A 22928-nucleotide genomic window follows, 5' to 3' on the forward strand; every position below is an offset into this window, starting at 1 on the left:
TCCTGGAAATTTTCCTGGAATTTTCCAAGCGGTTTTTCCCAGAATTTTCCAGGAAGGTTTTCTGGGATTTTCCAGGAGGGTTTTCCTGAATTTTCCAGGAGGTTTTTCCCAGATTTTCCAGGAGGTTTTTCTGGGATTTTCCAGGAGGGTTTTCTGGGATTTTCTGGGTGGTTTTCCTGAATTTTCCAGGCGGTTTTCTGGGATTTTTCCAGGCGGTTTTCCTGGATTTTCCAGGAGGTTTTTCCCAGATTTTCCAGGCGGTTTTCTGGGATTTTTCCAGGAGGTTTTTCCCAGATTTTCCAGGCGGTTTTCCCGGATTTTCCAGGAGGTTTTCCCGGGATTTTCAGTAGCCAGAGGCGCTGGGAGGATCCGGGATCCCGAAGAGCAGCGAGGCCTTGGAGTTGATGAGGAAGGTGCAGAGCAGGGACAGGAGCAGCACCAGCACCCCCAGCGCCAGCGTCAGCAGCTGGGGGGAAAAACGGGAATTTGGGATGTTGGGAATTCGGGAATTTGGGAATTCGGGGATTTGGGACGGCCCCAGGGCACCCAGGGATCCCTGGGATGTGGATTTGGGATGAGCAGGGATCCCTGGGATGAAGGGGCAGAGCAGGGACAGGAGCAGCGCCAGCGTCAGCAGCTGGGGGGGAAAAACGGGAATTTGGGATGTTTGGGATATTGGGAATTCGGGGATTTGGGGATATTGAGAATTTGGGATATTGGGGATTTGGGATATTGGGGATTTGGGAATTTGGGATATTGAGAATTTGGGATATTGGGGATTTGGGAATTTGGGATATTGGGGATTTGGGAATTTGGGATATTGGGGATTTGGGATATTGGGGATTTGGGATACTGGGGATACTGGGAATTTGGGGTATTTGGGACATTGGGAATTGGGTTCCCCTTGCTCTGTCCCTGTCCCATCCCTGTCCCTGTGTCCCTGTGTCCCCTCCCTGTGTCCCTGTGTCCCTTTGGTGTCCCTGTGTCCCTTTGGTCCCCTCTGTCCCATCCCAGTCCCTGTGTCCCCATCCCCGTGTCCCCTCAGTGTCCCTCCAATCCCTGTCCCTGTGTCCCTGTCCCTGTGTCCCTTTGGTGTCCCTGTCCCTGTGACCTTGTCCCTGTCCCATCCCCGTGTCCCTTTGGTGTCCCCGTCTCTGTCTCCCATCCCTGTCCCCATATCCCCGACCCCTTGGTGTCCCTGTCTCTGTGTCCCTGTGTCCCATCCCTGTCCCCATATCCCTGTCCCTGTGTCCCCTCAGTGTCCCTGTCCCTGTGTCCCTGTCCCTGTGTCCCTGTGTCCGTGTCCCTGTGTCCCCTGGGTGTCCCTGTGTCCCTCTCTCTGTGTCCCATCCCTGTCCCCATGTCCCCTGGGTGTCCCCATGTCCCCTCCCTGTGTCCCTGTCCCCATATCCCTGTCCCTGTGTCCCATCCCGGTGTCCCTGTCCCTGTGTCCCTTGGTGTCCCTGTCCCTGTGTCCCCTGTGTGTCCCTGTGTCCCCTTGGTGTCCCCCGGGTGTCCCCCGGGTGTCCCCCGGGTCACCTCCAGCTCCCTGCTGGCCACCAGGAAGATGCGGGCCCTGATGTCCTTCCAGCGGCTCTCGGTCCAGGTGGAGAATTCCCGGGAATCCCAGCGGCGCAGCTCGAAGGCCGGGGACAGCGCGGGGGACAGACGGACACCGGAACGGACACAGCCGGGAACGCGGGACGAGGAATTCCCGTCCAGGGGGCCCTGCACCCACCAGTACTCGTACAGCTGGGAAAATGGGAATGAATTACAGCTGGGAAAACGGGAATTACAGCTGGGAAAATCGGGAATGACAGCCAGGGACAGACGGACACCGGAGCGGACACAGCCGGGAACGCGGGATGAGGAATTCCCATCCACGGGGCCCTGCACCCACCAGTACTCGTACAGCTGGGAAAACGGGAATGGCACATGGAAAATGGGAATTACAGCTGGGAAAATCGGGAATGAGAGCCAGGGACAGACGGACACCGGAACGGACACAGCCGGGAACGCGGGACGAGGAATTCCTGTCCAGGGGACCCTGAACCCACCAGTACTCGTACAGCTGGGAAAGGCATGGGGAAAAATGGGAATTACAGCTGGGAAAAATGGGAATTACAGCTGGGAAAATCGGGAATGACAGCCAGGGACAGACGGACACCGGAACGGACACAGCCGGGAATGCGGGACGAGGAATTCCTGTCCAGGGGGCCCTGCACCCACCAGTACTCGTACAGCTGGGAAAGGCATGGGGAAAAACGGGAATTACACACGGAAAAACGGGAATGACAGCTGGGAAAAACGGGAATGACAGCTGGGAAAATCGGGAATGACAGCTGGGAAAATCGGGAATGACAGCCAGGGACAGACGGACACCGGAACGGACACAGCCGGGAACGCGCGACGAGGAATTCCCGTCCAGGGGGCCCTGCACCCACCAGTACTCGTACAGCTGGGAAAATGGGAATGGCACAGGGAAAATGGGAATTACAGCTGGGAAAATGGGAATTACAGCTGGGAAAATCGGGAATGACAGCCAGGACAGACGGACACCGGAACGGACACAGCCGGGAACGCGGGACGAGGAATTCCCGTCCAGGGGACCCTGCACCCACCAGTACTCGTACAGCTGGGAATGGCACAGGGAAAATGGGAATTACACAGGGAAAAATGGGAATTACAGCTGGGAAAATGGCACAGGGAAAATGGGAATTACACACGGAAAAACGGGAATTACAGCTGGGAATGGCATGGGGAAAAACGGGAATTACACAGGGAAAAATGGGAATTGCAGCTGGGAAAGGCACAGGGAAAATGGGAATTACAGCGGGGAAAATGGGAATTACAGCTGGGAATGGCACGGGGAAAATGGGAATTACACACAGAGAAATGGGAATGACAGCTGGGAATGGCATGGGGAAAAACAGGAATTACAGCTGGGAATGGCACAGGGAAAATGGGAATTACAGCTGGGAAAATGGGAATGACACAGGGAAAAACGGGAATGAGAGCAGCTGGGAAAAATGGGAATTATACAGGGAAAAGTGGGAATTACACACAGAGAAATGGGAATTGCAGCTGGGAAAGGCATGGGGAAAAATGGGAATTACAGCTGGGAAAATGGGAATGACACAGGGAAAAAAGGGAATGAGAGCTGGGAATGATAATGAAAATGGGAATTACACAGGGGAAAATGGGAATGAGAGCTGGGAAAATGGGAATTACACACGGAAAAACCCAAATACCCTTCCCAATCCCAGATTACCTCGGGCAGCGTTCCCGGTGTTTTCCCGGGATTCCGGCACTGCTCCCGTTACCCCAATCCCAATCCCAATCCCACATTTGGGATTACCTCGGGCAGGGTTCCCGGTGTTTTCCCGGGATTCTGGCACTGCTCCCATTATCCCAATCCCAATCCCACATTTGGGATTACCTCGGGCAGGGTTCCCGGCGTTTTCCCGGGATTCTGGCACTGCTCCCATTGCCCCAATCCCAATTCCATTATCCCAATCCCGGATTACCTCGGGCAGGGTTCCCGGCGTTTTCCCGGGATTCTGGCACTGCTCCCGTTATCCCAATCCCAATCCCACATTTGGGATTACCTCGGGCAGCGTTCCCGGGGTTTTCCCGGGATTCTGGCACTGCTCCCGTTACCCCAATCCCATGATCCCAATCCCAATCCCACGATCCCATTCCCACCTCGGGCAGGGTTCCCGGCGTTTTCCCGGGATTCCGGCACTGCTCCCATTATCCCAATCCCAATTCCATTATCCCGAATCCCGGATTACCTCGGGCAGGGTTCCCGGTGTTTTCCCGGGATTCTGGCACTGCTCCCATTACCCCAATCCCAATCCCAATCCCGGATTACCTCGGGCAGCGTTCCCGGTGTTTTCCCGGGATTCTGGCACTGCTCCCATTGCCCCAATCCCAATCCCAATCCCACGATCCCAATCCCAGATTACCTCGGGCAGCGTTCCCGGTGTTTTCCCGGGATTCTGGCACTGCTCCCGGCTCAGGTTGGCGCTGCTCCCGGTCAGGTTCCCCAGCACCGCCTGCAGCAGCTGCGTGGTGTTGGTGGGGCTGGACACGGCCACGTAGTGCTGGGGAAACGGGCCTGGAAACACGGGAAAAACGGGAAAAATGGGATTGGGATTGGGAAACACGGGAATTACAGCTCTGGGGAATGGGGAAACGGGATTGGGAATGGGAAAAATGGGATTGGGAATGGGAAAAACAGGATTGGGAATGGGAAAAATGGGATTGGGAATGGGAAAAACGGGATTGGGAACGGGAATTACAGCTCTGGGAATGGGGAAACGGGATTTGGAACGGGAAAAACGGGATTTGGAACGGGGAAAATGGGATTGGGATTGGGAATTACAGCTCTGGGGAATGGGGAAAATGGGATTGGGAAGAGGAAAAATGGGATTGGGAACGGGAAAAACGGGATTGGGAACTGGGAAAATGGGATTGGGAATGGGAATTACAGCTCTGGGGAATGGGGAAAATGGGATTGGGAACGGGAAAATGGGATTGGGAATGGGAATTACAGCTCCAGGGGAATGGGGAAAATGGGATTGGGAAGAGGAAACACAGGATTGGGAATGGGAATTACAGCTCTGGGGAATGGGGAAAACGGGATTGGGAACGGGAAAAAACGGGAAAAATGGGATTGGGAACGGGAATTACAGCTCTGGGGAATTGGGAAAACGGAACTGGGAACGGGAAAAACGGCATTGGGAATGGGAATTACAGCTCCGGGGAATGGGGAAAATGGGATTGGAAATGGGGAAACTGGGATTGGGAACAGGAAAAATGGGATTGGGAATGGGAAAAATGGGAAAGGGAAAAACTGGAAAAATGGGATTGGGAATGGGAATTACGGCTGGGGATTGGGAAATCCAGCTGGGGAATGGGAAAAATGGGACTGGGAACAGGAATTCCATCTTGGGAATGGGAAAAATGGGACTGGGAACAGGAATTCCAGCTCTGGAGAATGGGAAAAACGGGATTGGGAATGGAAATTCTGGTCCTGGGGATTGGGAGAAACAGGATTGGGAATGGGAATTCCGGCTCTGGGGAATCACAGCTGGAAAAGCAGGGATTGGAGAGGGGAACAACAGGAATCGCAGCCGGGAAAGATGGGAATTATAACTGGGAAAAAAACGGGAATTGGAGACGGGAAAATGGGAATTACAGGCAGGGAAAAATGGGGATCCCAGCTCATGGGAATTCCAGCCGGGAATCCCATCGGGAAAAGCGGGAACGGGGCCCTCTCCTCACCCAGGATCCCCTTCTGGTCGGGTTTGATCAGGGACTGGAACCAGGAGTTGTTGGAGTTGAGCAGGAACCCATAGAGCAGCCGAGTGACCTGGGGGAAATCCCGGGAAAATCGGGAATTCCAGGGAAATGGGGAATCCCGGGAAAATGGGGATCCCGGGAAAATGGGGAATTCCAGGGAAATCGGGGATCCCAGGAAAATGGGGGATCCCGGGAAAATGGGGGAATCCCGGGAAAATGGGGAATTCCAGGGAAATGGGGAATCCTGGGAAATGGGGAATCCTGGGAAAATGGGGAATTCCAGGGAAATCGGGGATCCCGGGAAAATGGGGGATCCCGGGAAAATGGGGAATCCCAGGAAAATGGGGGATCCCGGGAAAATGGGGAATCCCAGGAAAATGGGGGAATCCCGGGAAAATGGGGGATCCCGGGAAAATGGGGGAATCCCGGGAAAATGGGGAATCCCGGGAAAATGGGGATCCCGGGAAAATGGGGGAATCCCGGGAAAATGGGGAATCCCGGGAAAATGGGGAATCCCGGGAAAATGGGGATCCCGGGAAAATGGGGGATTCTGATTCCAGGGATCCCAGGGAAATTGGGGATTCTGATTCCAGGGATTTTTGGGGATTCTGATTCCAGGGATTTTTGGGGATTCCGGCTCCAGGGATTTCAGTGAAGAACGGGGGATTTGAATTCCAGGGAAATTGGGGATTTTAATCCCACGGACTCCATGAAAATTGGGCATTCCAGGGAAACTGGGGATGCCAGGCCGACTGCGGATTCCCACCGCAGCATTCCCAGCAGGAATTCCCGCCATTCCCAGTAGGAATTCCCAGCAGGAATTCCCAGCAGAAATTCCTGTCATCTCCAGCAGGAATTCCCAGCACTCCCAGCAGGAATTCCCATCACTCCCATCCTTCCCAGTAGGAATTCCCATCAGGAATTCTCATCATTAATTCCCAGCAGAAACTCCCATCACTCCCACCATTCATTCCCATCATTCCCATCATCCATTCCCATCCATTCCCACCATCCATTCCCATCATTCCCATCATCCATTCCCATCAATCATTCCCATCATTCCCAGCATCCATTCCCATCAATCATTCCCATCATCCATTCCCATCATTCCCATCAATCATTCCCATCATCCATTCCCATCATTCCCACCATCCATTCCCATCATTCCCACCATCCATTCCCACCATCCATTCCCACCATTCCCACCATCCATTCCCATCCATTCCCATCATTCATTCCCATCATTCCCATCATTCCCATCAATCATTCCCATCATCCATTCCCATCCATTCCCATCATTCCCATCATTCCCATCATCCATTCCCATCATTCCCATCATCCATTCCCATCATTCCCATCATCCATTCCCACCATCCATTCCCATCATTCCCATCATCCATTCCCATCATTCCCACCATCCATTCCCACCATCCATTCCCATCATTCCCATCATCCATTCCCATCATTCCCATCATTCATTCCCATCAATCATTCCCACCATCCATTCCCACCATCCATTCCCACCATTCCCATCATTCCCATCATCCATTCCCACCATCCATTCCCATCATTCCCACCATCCATTCCCACCATTCCCACCATCCATTCCCATCATTCCCACCATCCATTCCCACCATCCATTCCCATCATTCCCACCATCCATTCCCATCATTCCCACCATCCATTCCCATCATTCCCATCATCCATTCCCATCATTCCCATCATCCATTCCCATCACTCCCACCATCCATTCCCATCATTCCCACCATCCATTCCCATCATCCATTCCCATCATCCATTCCCATCATTCCCACCATTCCCACCATCCATTCCCATCATTCCCATCATCCATTCATTCCCATCATTCCCACCATCCATTCCCACCATTCCCACCATTCCCACCATCCATTCCCACCATTCCCACCATTCCCATCATCCATTCCCATCATCCATCCCCACCATTCCCATCATCCATTCCCATCCATTCCCATCATCCATTCCCATCATTCCCACCACCCATTCCCACCATTCCCACCATTCCCACCATTCCCAGCACAATTCCTACCGTTTTCTCCTGTGCCCGGATGCTCTCGGTTCCGTTTTCTCCCCCGGCCAGGGTGAACAGGGCCCGGGCCAGCGCCGTGGCCACCTGGGCCAGGGCCTGCAGAGCCCAACGCACCCGGGAATCACGGGAATAAATCACGGGAATAAATCACGGGAATTCCGGGAATTGTGGGAATCCCGGGAATCCCAGGAATCCCGGGAATCCATCCCGGGAATCCCCAGGATCAGCGTCCGGCCCGGAGCTCCCCCATCCCAACGCTCCCGGGCCCTTCCCGCCCCCATTCCCGGCTTTCCCCTCCTCTCCCCAGTCCCAAATCCCTTGGGATTTATTCCCACCTCTTTTCCAAGCTTTTCTCCCTTTCCCCATTCCCAAATCCCTCCCAGCTCCTTCCCAACTTTTCCCACCTTCTTCCCACTTTTCCCTCCTCTCCAATTCCCGTCCCTGCCTGGATCCTGAATCCCAGGAATCCCCTGAATCCCAAATCCCAGATCCCAAATCCCAGGAATCCCCTGGATCTGAAATCCCAAACCCCAGGAATCCCCTGGATCCCAAACCCCAAATCCCAGGAATCCCCTGGATCCCAAATCCCAGATCCCAAACCCCAGGAATCCCCTGGATCTGAAATCCCAAATTCCCTGGATCCCAAAACTCAAGAATCCCCTGGATCCCAAACCCCAAATCCCAGGAATCCCCTGGATCCCAAACCCCAAATCCCAGGAATCCCCTGGATCTGAAATCCCAAACCCCAGGAATCCCCTGGATCCCAAACCCCAAATCCCAGGAATCCCCTGGATCCCAGATCCCAAACCCCAAGAATTCCTTGGATCCCAAATCCCAGGAATCCCTTGGATCCCAGATCCCAAACCCCAAGAATTCCTTGGATCCCAACCCCCAGACCCTGAACCTGAAGACCCCAGGAATGCCCGGATCCCCCGGATCCCCCGGAATTCCCAGGAATCCCCAGAATCCCGGGAATGCCGCGGGACCTTGGCGGTGTCGGTGACGAAGTCCAGCTGCTCCTCGGGGCTCATTCCCTCGGGATAACGCATCCCGATGCTCTCGGCCGTGTCGTAGATGCTCTGGAAGTACCTGGGAACAAAACCCGGGAAAAATCCAGGAAAAATCCGGGAAAAATCCAGGAAAAATCCAGGAAAAACCCGGGATGGGGCCGGAATTCCCATCCTGGATGGAAAACCCTGCTGGAAAAGGGACCTGGGATTCCCCATTCCCGGGAATTTAATGAGGAGAGGTCGGAATTCCAAAGCTTCTCCCGAGGGATTTTCTGGGATTAACGAGGAGGGCTCGGAATTTGCTCCTCCTGCCTGGAATTTTCCAGGCTGCGGTCGGAATTTCAGAGCCCATTCCACGAGCCCAAAAGGGGAAAATTCCCAAAGGATCCCAAAGGAAAAGATGGGAATTCCAAGGGGTTTTACCGATTCACTGCCCATCAATGGCTGATCCAAGGGAATTCCAGATTCCCGGGAAAGCCGGGACGGTCCCAAGGGATCCCAGAGCTGGGATTTGGGGATTTTTGGGACTCCCAGAATTCCTTGGGAAAAACCGGGCCGGGGTCACGGGGGGTGATCCCAAAAAAACAAACCCCTGGGAGGGGAGGGGGAGCAGCCGGGCGGAAATTCCATGGAAAATTCCGGGAGCAGCCTCCGGAAGCGCAGCTGCGGCCCCGCCGGGCTCGGGGCCAGGAAGGTTCTCCCAGAAAAAGCCGGAATTTCCTCTCGCCTGTCCGAGCAATTCCCTGCCGCTCTTCCGAGCATTCCCAGGGCCCCCGCCGGGCCGCCATTCCCACGGGAAGGGCCCGATCCCGCTGGAAATCCCGGAGGCTCGGGATGGGAATTCCTGCTGGAATCCACGGATTTTTTACCTGTCCTGGAATTCCCAGAATTCCTGGATATTTTACCTGTTCCAGAATTCCTGGATTCCCTGGGTTTTACCTGTTCCGGAATGCCCAGAACTCCGAGATTTTGTATCTGCCCCGGAATTCCCGGATTTTGTACCTGTTCTGGATTTCCCAGAATTCCTGGAATTCCCGGATTTTGTACCTGTTCTGGATTCCCTGGCACTCCTGGATTGTACCCGTCCCACAGCATTCCGGAATTCTACCTGTCCCGGAATTCCTGGAATTCCCAGTTTTACCTGTCCCGGAATTCCTGGAATTCCTGGATTTTACCCGTCCTAGAATTCCCAGATTTACATGTTCTGGAATTCCCAGAATTCCCAGTTTTACCTGTCCCAGAATTCCTGGAATTCCTGGATTTTACTCGTCTTAGAATTCCCAGATTTACCTGTCCCAGAATTCCTGGCATTCTCAGATATTTGACCTGCCCCAGAATTCCTGGAATTCCCTGATTTTACCTGTCCCAGAATTCCCAGATTTTACCTGTCCCAGAATTCCTGGCATTCCTGGGTTTTACCTGCCCAAGAATTCCTGGCATTCCCAGAATTTACCTGTCCCAGAATTCCCAGAATTCCCTGATTCTACCTGACCCAGAATTCCTGGCATTCCCGGGTTTTACCCGTCCCATCATTCCCATCATTCCTGGCATTCCCAGATTTACCTGTCCTGGAATTCCCAGAATTCCCAGGTTTTACCCGTCCCATCATTCCCATCATTCCCATCATTCCTGTCATTCCCAGCATTCCCAGATTTACCTGTCCCGGCATTCCCAGATTTGACCTGACCCAGAATCCCTGGCATTCCCGGGTTTTACCCATCCCATCATTCCCATCATTCCCATCATTCCCGGCTCATTCCCGGCTCATTCCCGGCTCATTCCCGGCACTCACCTGTTGTGGAACTGGGCCCGGTGGTCGCTCAGCACCACCCCCGGGATGCTCCGGGACCTCAGGAACCTCTGGAATGACGAGGGGGGGAGGGGCTGGGACACCCCCGGCTCCTGCAGGGAAACCCCGGAGCCGGAGCCGGAGCCGCGGAGCGCGGCCAGGAGAGCCTGAACCTGGAAAAACAGCGGGAAAAATGGGAAAAATGGGAAAAATGGGAATGCTGGATCAGCCCGAGGGGTGCTGGGATGCGGGAGCTGGAATCCTGCTGGGAATCCCGGAGTTTTGGCTGGAATATCCGCGGAAAATGGGGAGTTTGGGATCGGCCCAGGGGAGCTCGTTTGGGATGGAATTCCCAGCGGGAGCTTAAAGCCGCTGGAATTCCCACCGGAATTTGACCTGGATGGAATTCCCATCGGGAAGTTAAAGCAGAGGGAATTCCCACTGGGAATTTGCACTGGGAACTTGAGCTGGATGAAATTCCCACTGGGAATCTGAACTGGATGAAATTCCCTCTGGGAATTCCCAGCGGGAACCTGAACTGGTTGGAATTCCCACTGGGAATTTGAACTGAGAATTTGAACTGGATGGAATTCCCATTGGGAATTTGGATTGGGTGGGAATTGCCATTGGGAATTCGAAGCGGATGGAAATTCCCACTGGGACTGGTTGGAATTCCCAATGGGAATCTGAACTGGGAAATTAAAGTGGATGGAATTCCCAATGGGAATTTGGATTGGATGAGATTCCCACTGGGAATCTGAACTGGATGGATTTCCCACTGGGAATTTGGATTGGGTGGGAATTGCCATTGGGAATTTGAAGCAGATGGAAATTCCCACTGGGACTGGTTGGAATTCCCAATGGGAATCTGGACTGGGAATTTGAACTGGATGGAATTCCCAATGGGAATCTGGACTGGGAATTTGAACTGGATGGAATTCCCACTGGGAATTTGGATTGGATGGAATTCCCACTGGGAATCTGAACTGGGAACCTGAACTGGATGGAATTCCCACTGGGAATTCCCACTGGGAATCTGGACTGGGAATTTGAACTGGATGTGATTCCCACTGGGAACCTGAACTGGATGTGATTCCCACTGGGAATTCCCACTGGGAATCGGAAGCAGAGGAAATTCCCACTGGGAATCTGGACTGGGAAATTAAAGTGGATGAAATTCCCACTGGGAATCTGAACTGGGAATTTGAACTGGATGTGATTCCCACTGGGAACCTGAACTGGATGTGATTCCCGCTGGGAATTCCCACTGGGAACCTGAACTGGATGTGATTCCCGCTGGGAATTCCCACTGGGAACCTGAACTGGATGTGATTCCCGCTGGGAATTCCCACTGGGAATCGGAAGCAGAGGAAATTCCCACTGGGAATCTGAGACCCCCAGAAGGATCCCGGATTTTGCTGGGAATATCCCAGGATTGTGGCAGGGTTTGGGTTTCCGGGAAAGGCTCCGAGCCCGGGATGGGTCCCGGCGAGGTTGGCAGGGAATTCCCAGGGATTCAGAACATTCCCGGCATTCCAGGCTCACCTGGGATTCCACGGATTGGTTCCGGCGGGAGACGGGATCCGTGTGCATCCAGAGCATGGAATTGTTCCTCAGGGACACCTGGGAAACAGCCAGGGGGAAATCCAGGGAAAATCAGGGATGGGGATGGGAATTCCAGGGAAAAAACAGCCCCAGGGGGGAAATCCAGGGAAAAATGAGGGATGGGATGGGAATTCTGGGGAAAAATCCAGGATGGGGTGGGAATTCCAGGGAAAAATTAGAGCTGGGAAGTTCAGGGAAAAATCAGGCTCTGGGTGGGAATTCTGGGACAAAAATCAGGGATGGGATGGAAAATTCAGGGAAAAATCAGGGAAATTCGGGGAAAATTCAGGGAATTCCCAGGGGAAACTTGGGGAATTCTAAGGGGAAACTCAGGGAATTCCAGGGGAAATTTGGTGAAGCTCAGGGGAAACTCAGGGAATTCCCAGGGAAACTCAGGGAATTCCAGGGAAAACTCAGGGAATTCCAGGGGAAACTCAGGGAATTCTAAGGGAAACTCGGGGAATTCCAGGGAAATTCAGGGAATCCCAGGGGAAACGCAGGGAATCCCAGGGAAAACTCGGGGAATTCCCGGGAAACTCAGGGAATTCCCAGGGAAAACTCAGGGAATTCTAAGGGAAACTCAGGGAATTCCAGGGGAAATTTGGTGAAACCCAGGGGAAACTCAGGGAATTCCCAGGGGAAACTCAGGGAATCCCAGGGGAAACTCAGGGAATTCCCAGGGAAACTCAGGGAATTCCCAGGGGAAACTCAGGGAATTCCAGGGGAAACTCAGGGAATTCTAAGGGAAAACTCGGGGAATTCCAGGGGAAATTTGGGGAATTCCCAGGGAAAACTCAGGGAATTCCCAGGGAAAACTCAGGGAATTCCAGGGGAAACTCAGGGAATTCCAGGGGAAATTTGGCGAAGCTCAGGGGAAACTCAGGGAATTCCAGGGAAACTCGGGGAATTTTAAGGGAAACTCAGGGAATTCCAGGGGAAACTCAGGGAATTCTAAGGGAAACTCAGGGAATTTTAAGGGAAACTCAGGGAATTCCAGGGGAAATTTGGTGAAGCTCAGGGGAAACTCAGGGAATTTCAGGGGAAACTCAGGGAATTCTAAGGGAAACTCAGGGAATTCTAAGGGAAATTCAGGGAATCCCAGGGAAAACTCAGGGAATTCCAGGGGAAACTCAGGGAATTCTAAGGGAAAACTCAGGGAATTCCAGGGAAAACTCAGGGAATTCTAAGGGGAAACTCAGGGAATTCCAAGGGAAAACTCAGGGAATTCCCAGGGAAAACTCAGGGAATCCCAGGGGAAATTCAGGGAATTCCAGGGAAAACTCGGGGAATTCTAAGGGAAACTCAGGGAATTCTAAGGGAAACTCAGGGAATTCCCAGGGAAAACTCAGGGAATTCCAGGGGAAACTCAGGGAATTTTAAGGGAAATTCAGGGAATCCCAGGGAAAACTCAGGGAATTCCAGGGAAAACTCAGGGAATTTTAAGGGAAATTCAGGGAATTCCAGGGAAAACTCAGGGAATTCCAGGGGAAATTTGGTGAAGCTCAGGGGAAACTCAGGGAATTCCCAGGGGAAACTCGGGGAATTTTAAGGGAAATTCAGGGAATTCCCAGGGAAACTCAGGGAATTTCAGGGGAAACTCAGGGAATTTTAAGGGAAATTCAGGGAATTCCAGGGGAAACTCAGGGAATTCCAGGGAAAACTCAGGGAATTTTAAGGGAAATTCAGGGAATTCCAGGGGAAACTCAGGGAATTCCCAGGAAAGGATCCCTGGAGCGTTTTCCTGCAGGAGCTGCAGACCTGGCCCAGCTCCAGGAAGGCCCCGATGTTCTCCAGGCCCACCGGGAACTTCTCCTGCTCCATGTCAAACACCAGGCGGGAGCTGCCGATGTAATCAAAGGTCTCCTGGAAATGGGGAAAATCCCGGAATTCTGGGTGGGAATGGGGAATGGGAATGGGGGAAATCAGAGAGGGGAATGGGGAATGGGAATGGGGGAAATCGGAGAGGGGAATGGGGAAATGGGGAAATGGGAAAGGAGAAATTGGAGAGGGGAATGGGGAAAGGGGGAAGGGGAAAAAGGGGAAAGGGGGAAAAGGACAAAGAGAAAAAGGATAAAGGGGAAAAGGGAAAGGGAAAAGGGGAAAAGGGAAAGGGAAAAGAGAGAAGGGAAAAGGAAAGGGGGAAGGGGAAAAGGGAAAATGGGAAAAGGGAAAATGGGAAAGGGGGAAAAGGAAAAAGGGGAAAAGGGAAAGGGGAAACAGAAAAGGGGAAAGGGAAAAGGGGAAAAGGGAAAAGGGGAAAAGGACAAAGAGGAAAAGGATAAAGTGGGAAAGGGAAAGGGAAAAAGGGAAAGGAGAAAGAGAGAAAGGAAAAGGAAAGGGGGAAGGGGAAAAGGACAAAGAGGAAAAGGATAAAGGGGAAAAGGGAAAAGGGGAAAAGGGAAAGAGGAAAGAGAGAAGGGAAAAGGAAAGGGGGAAGGGGAAAAGGGAAAAGGGAAAATGAGAAAGGGGGAAAAGGACAAAGAGGAGAAGGATAAAGGAGAAAAGGGAAAGGGAAAATAGAAAAGGGGAAGGGGAAAATGGGAATGGGGAAAAGGGGAAAAGGGAAAGAGGGAAAAGGGAAAAAGGGGAAAAGGAAAGGGGGAAGGGGAAAAGGCAAAATGGGAAAAGGAAAAGGAAAGGGGGAAAAGGACAAAGAGGAAAAGGACAAAGAGGTAAAGGGAAAGGGGAAATGAAAAAGGGGAAAAGGAAAAGGGGAAAAGGGAAAGGGGAATGGGGAAAAGGCAAAATGGGAAAAGGGGAAAAGGGAAAATGGGAAAGGGGGAAAAGGACAAAGGAAAAGGATAAAGGGGAAAAGGGAAAAAGGGAAAAGGGGAAAGGGGAAAAAGAGAAGGGAAAAGGAAAAGGAAAAGGAAAGGGGGAAGGGGAAAAGGGAAAATGGGAAAGGGGGAAAAGGGAAAATGGGAAAAGGATAAAGGGGAAAACGGAAAGGAGAAAGGGGAAAAGGGAAAAGGAGAAGGGAAAGAAGGAAAAGGGAAAAAGGGGAAAGGGAAAGGGAAAAAGGGAAGGGAGAAGGGGAGAAGGGAAAATGGGAAAAGGGGAAAAGGACAAAGAGGAAAAGGATAAAGGGGAAAAGGGAAAGGGAAAATGGGAATGGGGAAAAGGGAAAAAGGGAAAAGGGGGAAAGGGAAAAGGGGAAAAGAGAAAGGGGAAAGAGGGAAAAAGGGGAAAGGGAAAATAGAAAAGGGGAAATGGAAACAGAAAAGAGAAAAGGGGAAAGGAAGGAAATTCCAAGAAATGAAAGGAAAAGAAATGGAAAAGAAAGAAAGAGAATGGAGAAAAGGGGAAAAAAAACCAAAACCAGAGCCAATCCCACCCAAAACCCCAGGAAAATCCCATTGCCAAGGGCTGGGATCGATCCCAAAGATCCAGAGCTGGATCCATGGAATCCTGGGCTGGATCCCAGGGAATCCTGGGCTGGATCCCGAGGATTTGGGGCTGGATCCCAAGGATTTGGGGCTGGATCCATGGAATTCTGGGCTGGATCCCATGGAATCCTGGCTCTCACCCCCTGGTAGAAGGGGACATTCCTGGGGAGCTGAACTGAGCCCAACCCCACCCAAAAACCCAGGAAAAAACCATTCCCAAGGGCTGGGATTGATCCCAAAGCTTTGGGGCTGGATCCCGAGGATCTGGGGCTGGATCCCGAGGATTTGGGGATGGATCCCGAGGAATTCTGGCTCTCACCCCCTGACAGAAGGGGACCCAAAAACCCAAGAAAAACCCATTCCCAAGGGCTGGGATCGATCCCAATGGTTCGGGGCTGGATCCCGAGGATTTGGGGCTGGATCCTGAGGATTTGGGGCTGGATCCCAAGGATTTGGGGCTGGATCCCGAGGATTTGGGGCTGGATCCCTGGAATCCTGGGCTGGATCCCAGGGATTTGGGGCTGGATCCCGAGGATTTGGGGCTGGATCCCGAGGATTTGGAGATGGATCCCGAGGATTTGGAGATGGATCCATGGAATCCCGGCTCTCACCCCCTGGAAGAAGACGAAGAGGACGTTCCTGGGCAGGCTCTGGGCGCCGGGGGCCCCGTGCAGGGCCTGGGCAGCCGCCAGCAGCGCCACGAAGGAACCGACGGCGGCCTCGGCACCCGGGGCCACGTTCCAGAAAAACGAGTGGCTGTCCACCTGGAAAACAGGGAATGTTCCAGAAAAACAATGGGAATGGGAATGGGACAGGAAAACGAGTGGCTGTCCACCTGGAAAATGGGAAAATAATGGGAATATTCCAGAAAAACGAGTGGCTGTCCACCTGGAAAATGGGAAAAATAATGGGAATGGGACAGGAAAACGAGTGGCTGTCCACCTGGAAAATGGGAAAATAATGGGAATGGGACAGGAAAACGAGTGGCTGTCCACCTGGAAAATGGGAAAATGATGGGAATGTTCCAGGGAAATGATGGGAATGGGAATGGGACAGAAAAACGAGTGGCTGTCCACCTGGAAAATGGGAAAATAATGGGAATGTTCCAGAAAAACAATGGGAATGGGAATGGGACAGGGAAACGAGTGGCTGTCCACCTGGAAAACAGGGAATGTTCCAGAAAAACAATGGGAATGTTCCAGAAAAACGAGTGGCTGTCCACCTGGAAAACAGGGAATGGGACAGAAAAACAATGGGAATGGGAATGGGACAGGAAAACGAGTGGCTGTCCACCTGGAAAATGGGAAAATAATGGGAATGGGACAGGGAAATGATGGGAATGGGAATGGGACAGGAAAACGAGTGGCTGTCCACCTGTGACAACACCAGGAATGGGACAGGGAACGTCCCTAAAACACAATTCCCATGGGATTTTCATGTGAATTTTCTGGGATTTTCCTCGGGATTTTCCCAGGGATTTTCAAAGGATTTTTCCAGGATTTTTCCCAGGATTTCTCCATGATTTTTGCTAGGATTTTCCCAGACATGTCCCCAGGATTTTCCCCAGAATTTTCACATGATTTCCCCAGGGTTTTCCCAGAAATGTTCCCAGGATTTTTCCCACTATTTCCCCACGATTTCCTCACGATTTTTCCCCAGGATTTCCCCAGGATTTTCCCCAGATTTCCCCACAATTTTTCCCGAATTTTCCCCACGATTTTCCCCAGATTTCCCCACAATTTCCCCACAATTTTCCCAGGAATTTCCCCAGGATTTCCCCACAATTTTCCCCACAATTTTTCCCCGATTTTCCCCACAATTTCCCCATGATTTTCCCCACAATTTTCCCCACAATTTCACCACAATTTTCCCCAGATTTCCCCACAATTTTCCCATGATTTTCCCCACGATTTCCCCACAATTTTTCCCGGATTTTTCCCACAATTTCCCCAGGATTTTCCCCACAATTTCCCCATGGCTTTCCCCAGTTTTCCCCACAATTTTCCCACAATTTTCCCCAGATTTCCCCACAATTTTCCCCATGATTTTCCCCACAATTTCCCCAGGATTTCCCCACAATTTTCCCCGGATTTTTCCCACAATTTCCCCAGGATTTTCCCCAGATTTCCTCACAATTTTTCCTGGATTTTCCCCACAATTTCCCCATGATTTTCCCCAGGATTTCCCCATGATTTTCCCCAGATTTCCCCACAATTTTCCCATGATTTTCCCCAGGATTTTCCCCACAATTTCCCCAGGATTTTCCCCACAATTTTTCCCGGATTTTTCCCCACAATTTCCCCATGATTTCCCCACAATTTTTCCCGGATTTTTCCCCACAATTTCCCCATGATTTTCCCCACGATTTTCCCCACGATTTCTCCATGATTTTCCCCACAATTTCCCCAGATTTTCCCACAATTTTTCCCAGATTTTCCCCACAATTTTCCCATGATTTTCCCCAGATTTCCTCACAATTTTTCCCGGATTTTCCCCACAATTTCCCCACGATTTTCCCCACAATTTCCTCACAATTTTCCCCACAATTTTCCCACAATTTCCCCAGGATTTCCTCACAATTTTTCCCACAATTTCCCCACAATTTCCCCATGATTTTCCCCACAATTTCCCCAGATTTTCCCACAATTTTCCCCAGATTTTTCCCACAATTTCCCCAGGATTTTCCCCAGATTTCCCCACAATTTTTCCCGGATTTCCCCACAATTTTTCCCGGATTTTCCCCAGGATTTCCCCAGGATCTCCCCTCACCCTGGTGGCCGCCATCACCACGCGCTGCTCCGGCTGCAGCCGCCCCGAGGCGTTGATGGGCTGCAGGGAGCTCCAGACATTGAAATCCAGCAGGGGATCACAGACGATCTCTGGGAACGGGAAAACATTCCAGGGGTTGGGAAAAAACATTCCAGGGGTTGGGAAAACATTCCAGGGGTTGGGAAAACATTCCAGGGGTTGGGAAAAAAAACCAGGAAATCCTGCTAAAAATGGGGAAAATGGGATTTTTTATCGAAAAAAAGGGATTCAGGGAGCCCCAGATGTTGGAATCCAGCAGGGGATCACAGACGATCTCTGGGAATGGGAAAACATTCCAGGGGTTGGGAAAAAAAATTCCAGGCGAAAAAAAACCCGGGAAATCCTGCTAAAAATGGGGAAAATGGGATTTTTTTCTGGGATTTTTTATAGAAAAAAAGGGATTCAGGGAGCTCCAGACGTTGAAATCCAGCAGGGGATCACAGATGATCTCTGGGAATGGGAAAACATTCCAGGGGTTGGGAAAAAAAAATACGGGAAATCCTGCTAAAAATGGGGAAAATGGGATTTTTTATAGAAAAAAAGGGACTCAGGGAGCTCCAGATGTTGGAATCCAGCAGGGGATCACAGACGATCTCTGGGAACGGGAAAACATTCCAGGGGTTGGGAAAAAAAAACGGGAAATCCTGCTAAAAACGGGGAAAATGGGATTTTTTATAGAAAAAAAGGGACTCAGGGAGCTCCAGATGTTGGAATCCAGCAGGGGATCACAGACGATCTCTGGGAATGGGAAAACATTCCAGGGGTTGGGAAAAAACTCCAGGGGAAAAAAACTGGGAAATCCTAATAAAAAACGGGGAAAATGGGATTTTTTAATAGAAAAAAAGGGACTCAGGGAGCCCCAGATGCTGGAATCCAGCAGGGGATCACAGACGATCTCTGGGAATGGGAAAATGTTCCAGGGGTTGGGAAAACATTCCAAGGGTTGGGAAAACTTGGGAAAAAAAACCGGGAAATCCTGCTAAAAATGGGGAAAATGGGATTTTTTATAGAAAAAAAAAAGGGACTCAGGGAGCTCCAGATGTTGGAATCCAGCAGGGGGTCACAGACGATCTCTGGGAATGGGAAAATGTTCCAGGGGTTGGGAAAACTCGGGGGAAAAAACTGGGAAATCCTGCTAAAAATGGGGAAAATGGGATTTTTTTCTGGGAGATTTTATAGAAAAAAAGGGACTCAGGGAGCCCCAGATGTTGGAATCCAGTAGGGGATCACAGACCATCTCTGGGAATGGGAAAACATTCCAGGGGTTGGGAAAAAACTCCAGGGGAAAAAACCGGGAAATCCTAATAAAAATGGGAAAAATGGGATTTTTTTCTAGGAGTTTTTATAGTAAAAAAGGGACTCAGGGAGCTCCAGATGCTGGAATCCAGCAGGGGATCACAGACGATCTCTGGGAATGGGAAAATGTTCCAGGGGTTGGGAAAAAAAACCCAGGAAATCCTGATAAAAATGGGGAAAATGGGATTTTTTATAGGAAAAAAGGGATTCAGGGAGCTCCAGATGTTGGAATCCAGCAGGGGATCACAGACGATCTCTGGGAATGGGAAAATGTTCCAGGGGTTGGGAAAAAACTCCAGGGGGGAAAAAAAATGGGAAATCCTGCTAAAAAATGGGATTTCTGGGGGAGTTTTTATGGAAGAAATGAAAGGGATTGGTGGGATTCAGATGTTGGAGTTTCCAGGATTTCCCCAGGATTCCCCCTGGGTTCTCCCAGGATTTCCTGGGACTCTCCCAGGATTTTCCCAAGGTTTTCCCAGGATTTCTGTGAGATTTTTCCCAGGATTTTCCTGTGATTCTCCCGGAATTTTCCCAGGATTTCCCCCTGATTTTACCAGGTTTCCTCGGGATCCTCCCAGGATTCCCCAGTGATTTTCCTGCACATTTTCAGTGATTTCCCCAGGATTTCCCAGGATTTCCCCAGGATTTCCCAGGATTTCCCCAGGATTTTCCCAGGATTTTCCCAGGATTTCCCCAGGATTTCCCAGGACTCTGCCAGGATTTCCCCAGGATTTCCCCCGGATTTCCCCAGGATTTCCCCAGGATTTCCCCAGGATTTTCCCAGGATTTCCCAGGATTTCCCCAGGATTTCCCAGGATTTCCCAGGATTTCCCAGGATTCCCCAGGATTTCCCCAGGATTTCCCAGGATTTCCCAGGATTTCCCCAGGATTTCCCAGGATTTCCCCAGGATTTCCCCAGGATTTCCCAGGATTTCCCCAGGATTCCCCAGGATTTCCCCAGGATTTCCCCAGGATTTCCTCAGCGTTTTCCTGTGATTTCCCCACTGTTTCCCCCAGGATTTCCCTGGGATTCTCCTGTAACTTCCCCAGGATTTCCCAGGACTCTGCCAGGATTTCCCCAGGATTTTCTTGGGTTTTTCCCTGGATTCCCCTCAGGATTTCCCACGATTTTCCCAGAATTTCCCTGGGATTTCCCTGGGTTTTTCCCAGGATTTCCCCAAGGTTTCTCCCATGTTTTTCTCAGATTCCCCCAGGATTTGGGCTGCTGACCTGGGCTGAGGCTGCAGCCCCAATGCAGCCCCAATGCAGCAGCCCCATTGCAGCCCCATTGCAGCCCCATTGCATCAGCCCCATTGCAGCCCCATTGCAGCCCCATTGCAGCAGCCCCATTGCAGCACTGACCTGGGTTGATGCTGAAGGCGCTCTGCAGCCCCATTGCAGCCCTAGCACAGCCCCATTGCAGCAGCACTAACCTGGGTTGATGCTGAAGGCCCCATTGCAGCCCCAATGCAGCCCCCCCCAATGCAGCACTGACCTGGGTTGATGCTGAAGGCGCTCTGCAGCCCCAGCACAGCCCCAGCACAGCCCCATTGCAGTCCCCATTGCCAGCACTGACCTGGGTTGATGCTGAAGGCCCCAATGCAGCCCCACTGACCTGGGTTGATGCTGAAGGTGCTCTGCAGCCCCATTCACAGCCCCATTGCAGCCCCAATGCAGCCCCATTGCAGCCCAGCACAGCCCCATTCACAGCCCCCTTGCAGCACTGACCTGGGTTGATGCTGAAGGCGCTCTGCAGCCCCATTGCAGCCCCATTGCAGCCCCATTGCAGCCCCATTGCAGCCCTAGCACAGCCCCATTGCAGCAGCCCCATTGCAGCCCCACTGACCTGGGTTGATGCTGAAGGCGCTCTGCAGCCCCATTGCAGCAGCCCCATTGCAGCAGCCCCATTCACAGCCCCATTGCAGCCCCATTGCCAGCACTGACCTGGGTTGATGCTGAAGGCCCCAGCACAGCCCCATTCACAGCCCCATTGCAGCCCCCCCCTGCAGCACTGACCTGGGTTGATGCTGAAGGTGCTCTGCAGCCCCATTGCAGCCCCATTGCAGCAGCCCCATTGCAGCCCCACTGACCTGGGTTGATGCTGAAGGCCCCAATGCAGCACTGACCTGGGTTGATGCTGAAGGCGCTCTGCAGCCCCATTGCAGCCCAGCACAGCCCCATTGCAGCAGCCCCATTGCCAGCACTGACCTGGGTTGATGCTGAAGGCCCCATTGCAGCCCCCCCTTGCAGCACTGACCTGGGTTGATGCTGAAGGCCCCAATGCAGCACTAACCTGGGTTGATGCTGAAGGCGCTCTGCAGCCCCAATGCAGCCCTAGCACAGCCCCATTGCAGCAGCCCCATTGCAGCCCCATTGCCAGCACTAACCTGGGTTGATGCTGAAGGCGCTCTGCAGCCCCAATGCAGCCCAGCACAGCCCCATTGCAGCAGCCCCAATGCAGCAGCCCCATTGCAGCACTGACCTGGGTTGATGCTGAAGGCGCTCTGCAGCCCCATTGCAGCCCAGCACAGCCCCATTGCAGCCCCATCACAGCCCCAATGCAGCAGCCCCATTGCAGCCCCATTACCAGCACTAACCTGGGTTGATGCTGAAGGCGCTCTGCAGCCCCAGCACAGCCCCAGCACAGCCCCATTCACAGCCCCATGGCAGCCCCAATGCAGCCTTAGCACAGCCCCATTGCAGCCCCATTGCAGCCCCAATGCAGCACTGACCTGGGTTGATGCTGAAGGCGCTCTGCAGGGAGCTGCGGCGCATGCAGCTCTGGGTGCTGGCGGCCGCGTGCATGTGGGACTGCAGCTGCAGGGCACAGAGCGGGAACTGCGGCACCGAGCCCGGAGCGCTGGGAACGTTGTGGGCACGGAAACACTGCAGGCACAAACACGGCACGAAAATTCTGCTGCTATGGGGGGTTTAAATATTGGGGGTTTTGGGGATTGAATGGGGTTTTAATGGGGTTTGAATGGAATTTGAATGGAATTTTGAAGATTTTTAATGGATTTTTAATGGATTTTTAAAGATTTTCAATGGATTTTTCAATGGAATTTTAATGGAATTTTAATGGATTTTTAATGGAATTTTAATGGAATTTTAATGGAATTTTAAAGATTTTAAATGGATTTTTAATGGATTTTTAATGGATTTTTAATGAAATTTTAATGGAATTTTAATGGAATTTTACAGATTTTTAATGGAATTTTAATGGATTTTTAATGGATTTTTAATGGAATTTTAATGGAATTTTAATGGGTTTTTAATGGAATTTTAATGGATTTTTAATGGATTTTTAAAGATTTTTAATGGGTTTTTAATGGAATTTTAATGGAATTTTAAAGATTTTTAATGGATTTTTAAAGATTTTTAATGGATTTTTAATGGAATTTTAATGATTTTTAATGGATTTTTAATGGATTTCTAATGGATTTTTGATGGATTTTTAAAGGATTTCTAATGGATTTTTGATGGATTTTAAATGATTTTTAATGGAATTTTAATGGAATTTTAATGGATTTTTAATGGATTTTTAATGGATTTTTAATGGATTTTTAATGGATTTTTAATGGAATTTTAAAGATTTTAAATGGAATTTTAATGGAATTTTAATGGATTTTTAATGGAATTTTAAAGATTTTTAATGGATTTTT

At 51.3% G+C, this 22928-nt stretch overlaps 1 protein-coding gene across 3 annotated transcripts in view; it reads right to left on the reverse strand.

Annotated features, from left to right (window-relative positions):
• Nucleotides 1-217: 217 nt before the first annotated feature.
• Nucleotides 218-22928, reverse strand: part of NCSTN (nicastrin) — a 32931-nt gene continuing 10220 nt past the window's right edge. Inside the window, exons 6-17 of one of the 3 annotated variants that reach the window (XM_077191876.1) lie at nucleotides 21999-22152; nucleotides 17932-18041; nucleotides 15774-15926; nucleotides 13535-13639; nucleotides 11717-11794; nucleotides 10175-10344; nucleotides 8359-8461; nucleotides 7373-7468; nucleotides 5290-5377; nucleotides 3969-4120; nucleotides 1540-1752; nucleotides 218-466 (exon numbers count right to left, since the gene is read on the reverse strand). In XM_077191876.1, coding sequence (XP_077047991.1) covers nucleotides 344-466; nucleotides 1540-1752; nucleotides 3969-4120; nucleotides 5290-5377; nucleotides 7373-7468; nucleotides 8359-8461; nucleotides 10175-10344; nucleotides 11717-11794; nucleotides 13535-13639; nucleotides 15774-15926; nucleotides 17932-18041; nucleotides 21999-22152 — 1545 coding nt within the window. In that variant the 3' untranslated portion in view covers nucleotides 218-343. The other 2 variants (XM_077191877.1, XM_077191878.1) reach the window with 2 other exon arrangements.

Source organism: Agelaius phoeniceus, chromosome 31 (genome assembly GCF_051311805.1).
Source record: "Agelaius phoeniceus isolate bAgePho1 chromosome 31, bAgePho1.hap1, whole genome shotgun sequence".
NCBI lineage: Eukaryota > Metazoa > Chordata > Aves > Passeriformes > Icteridae > Agelaius > Agelaius phoeniceus.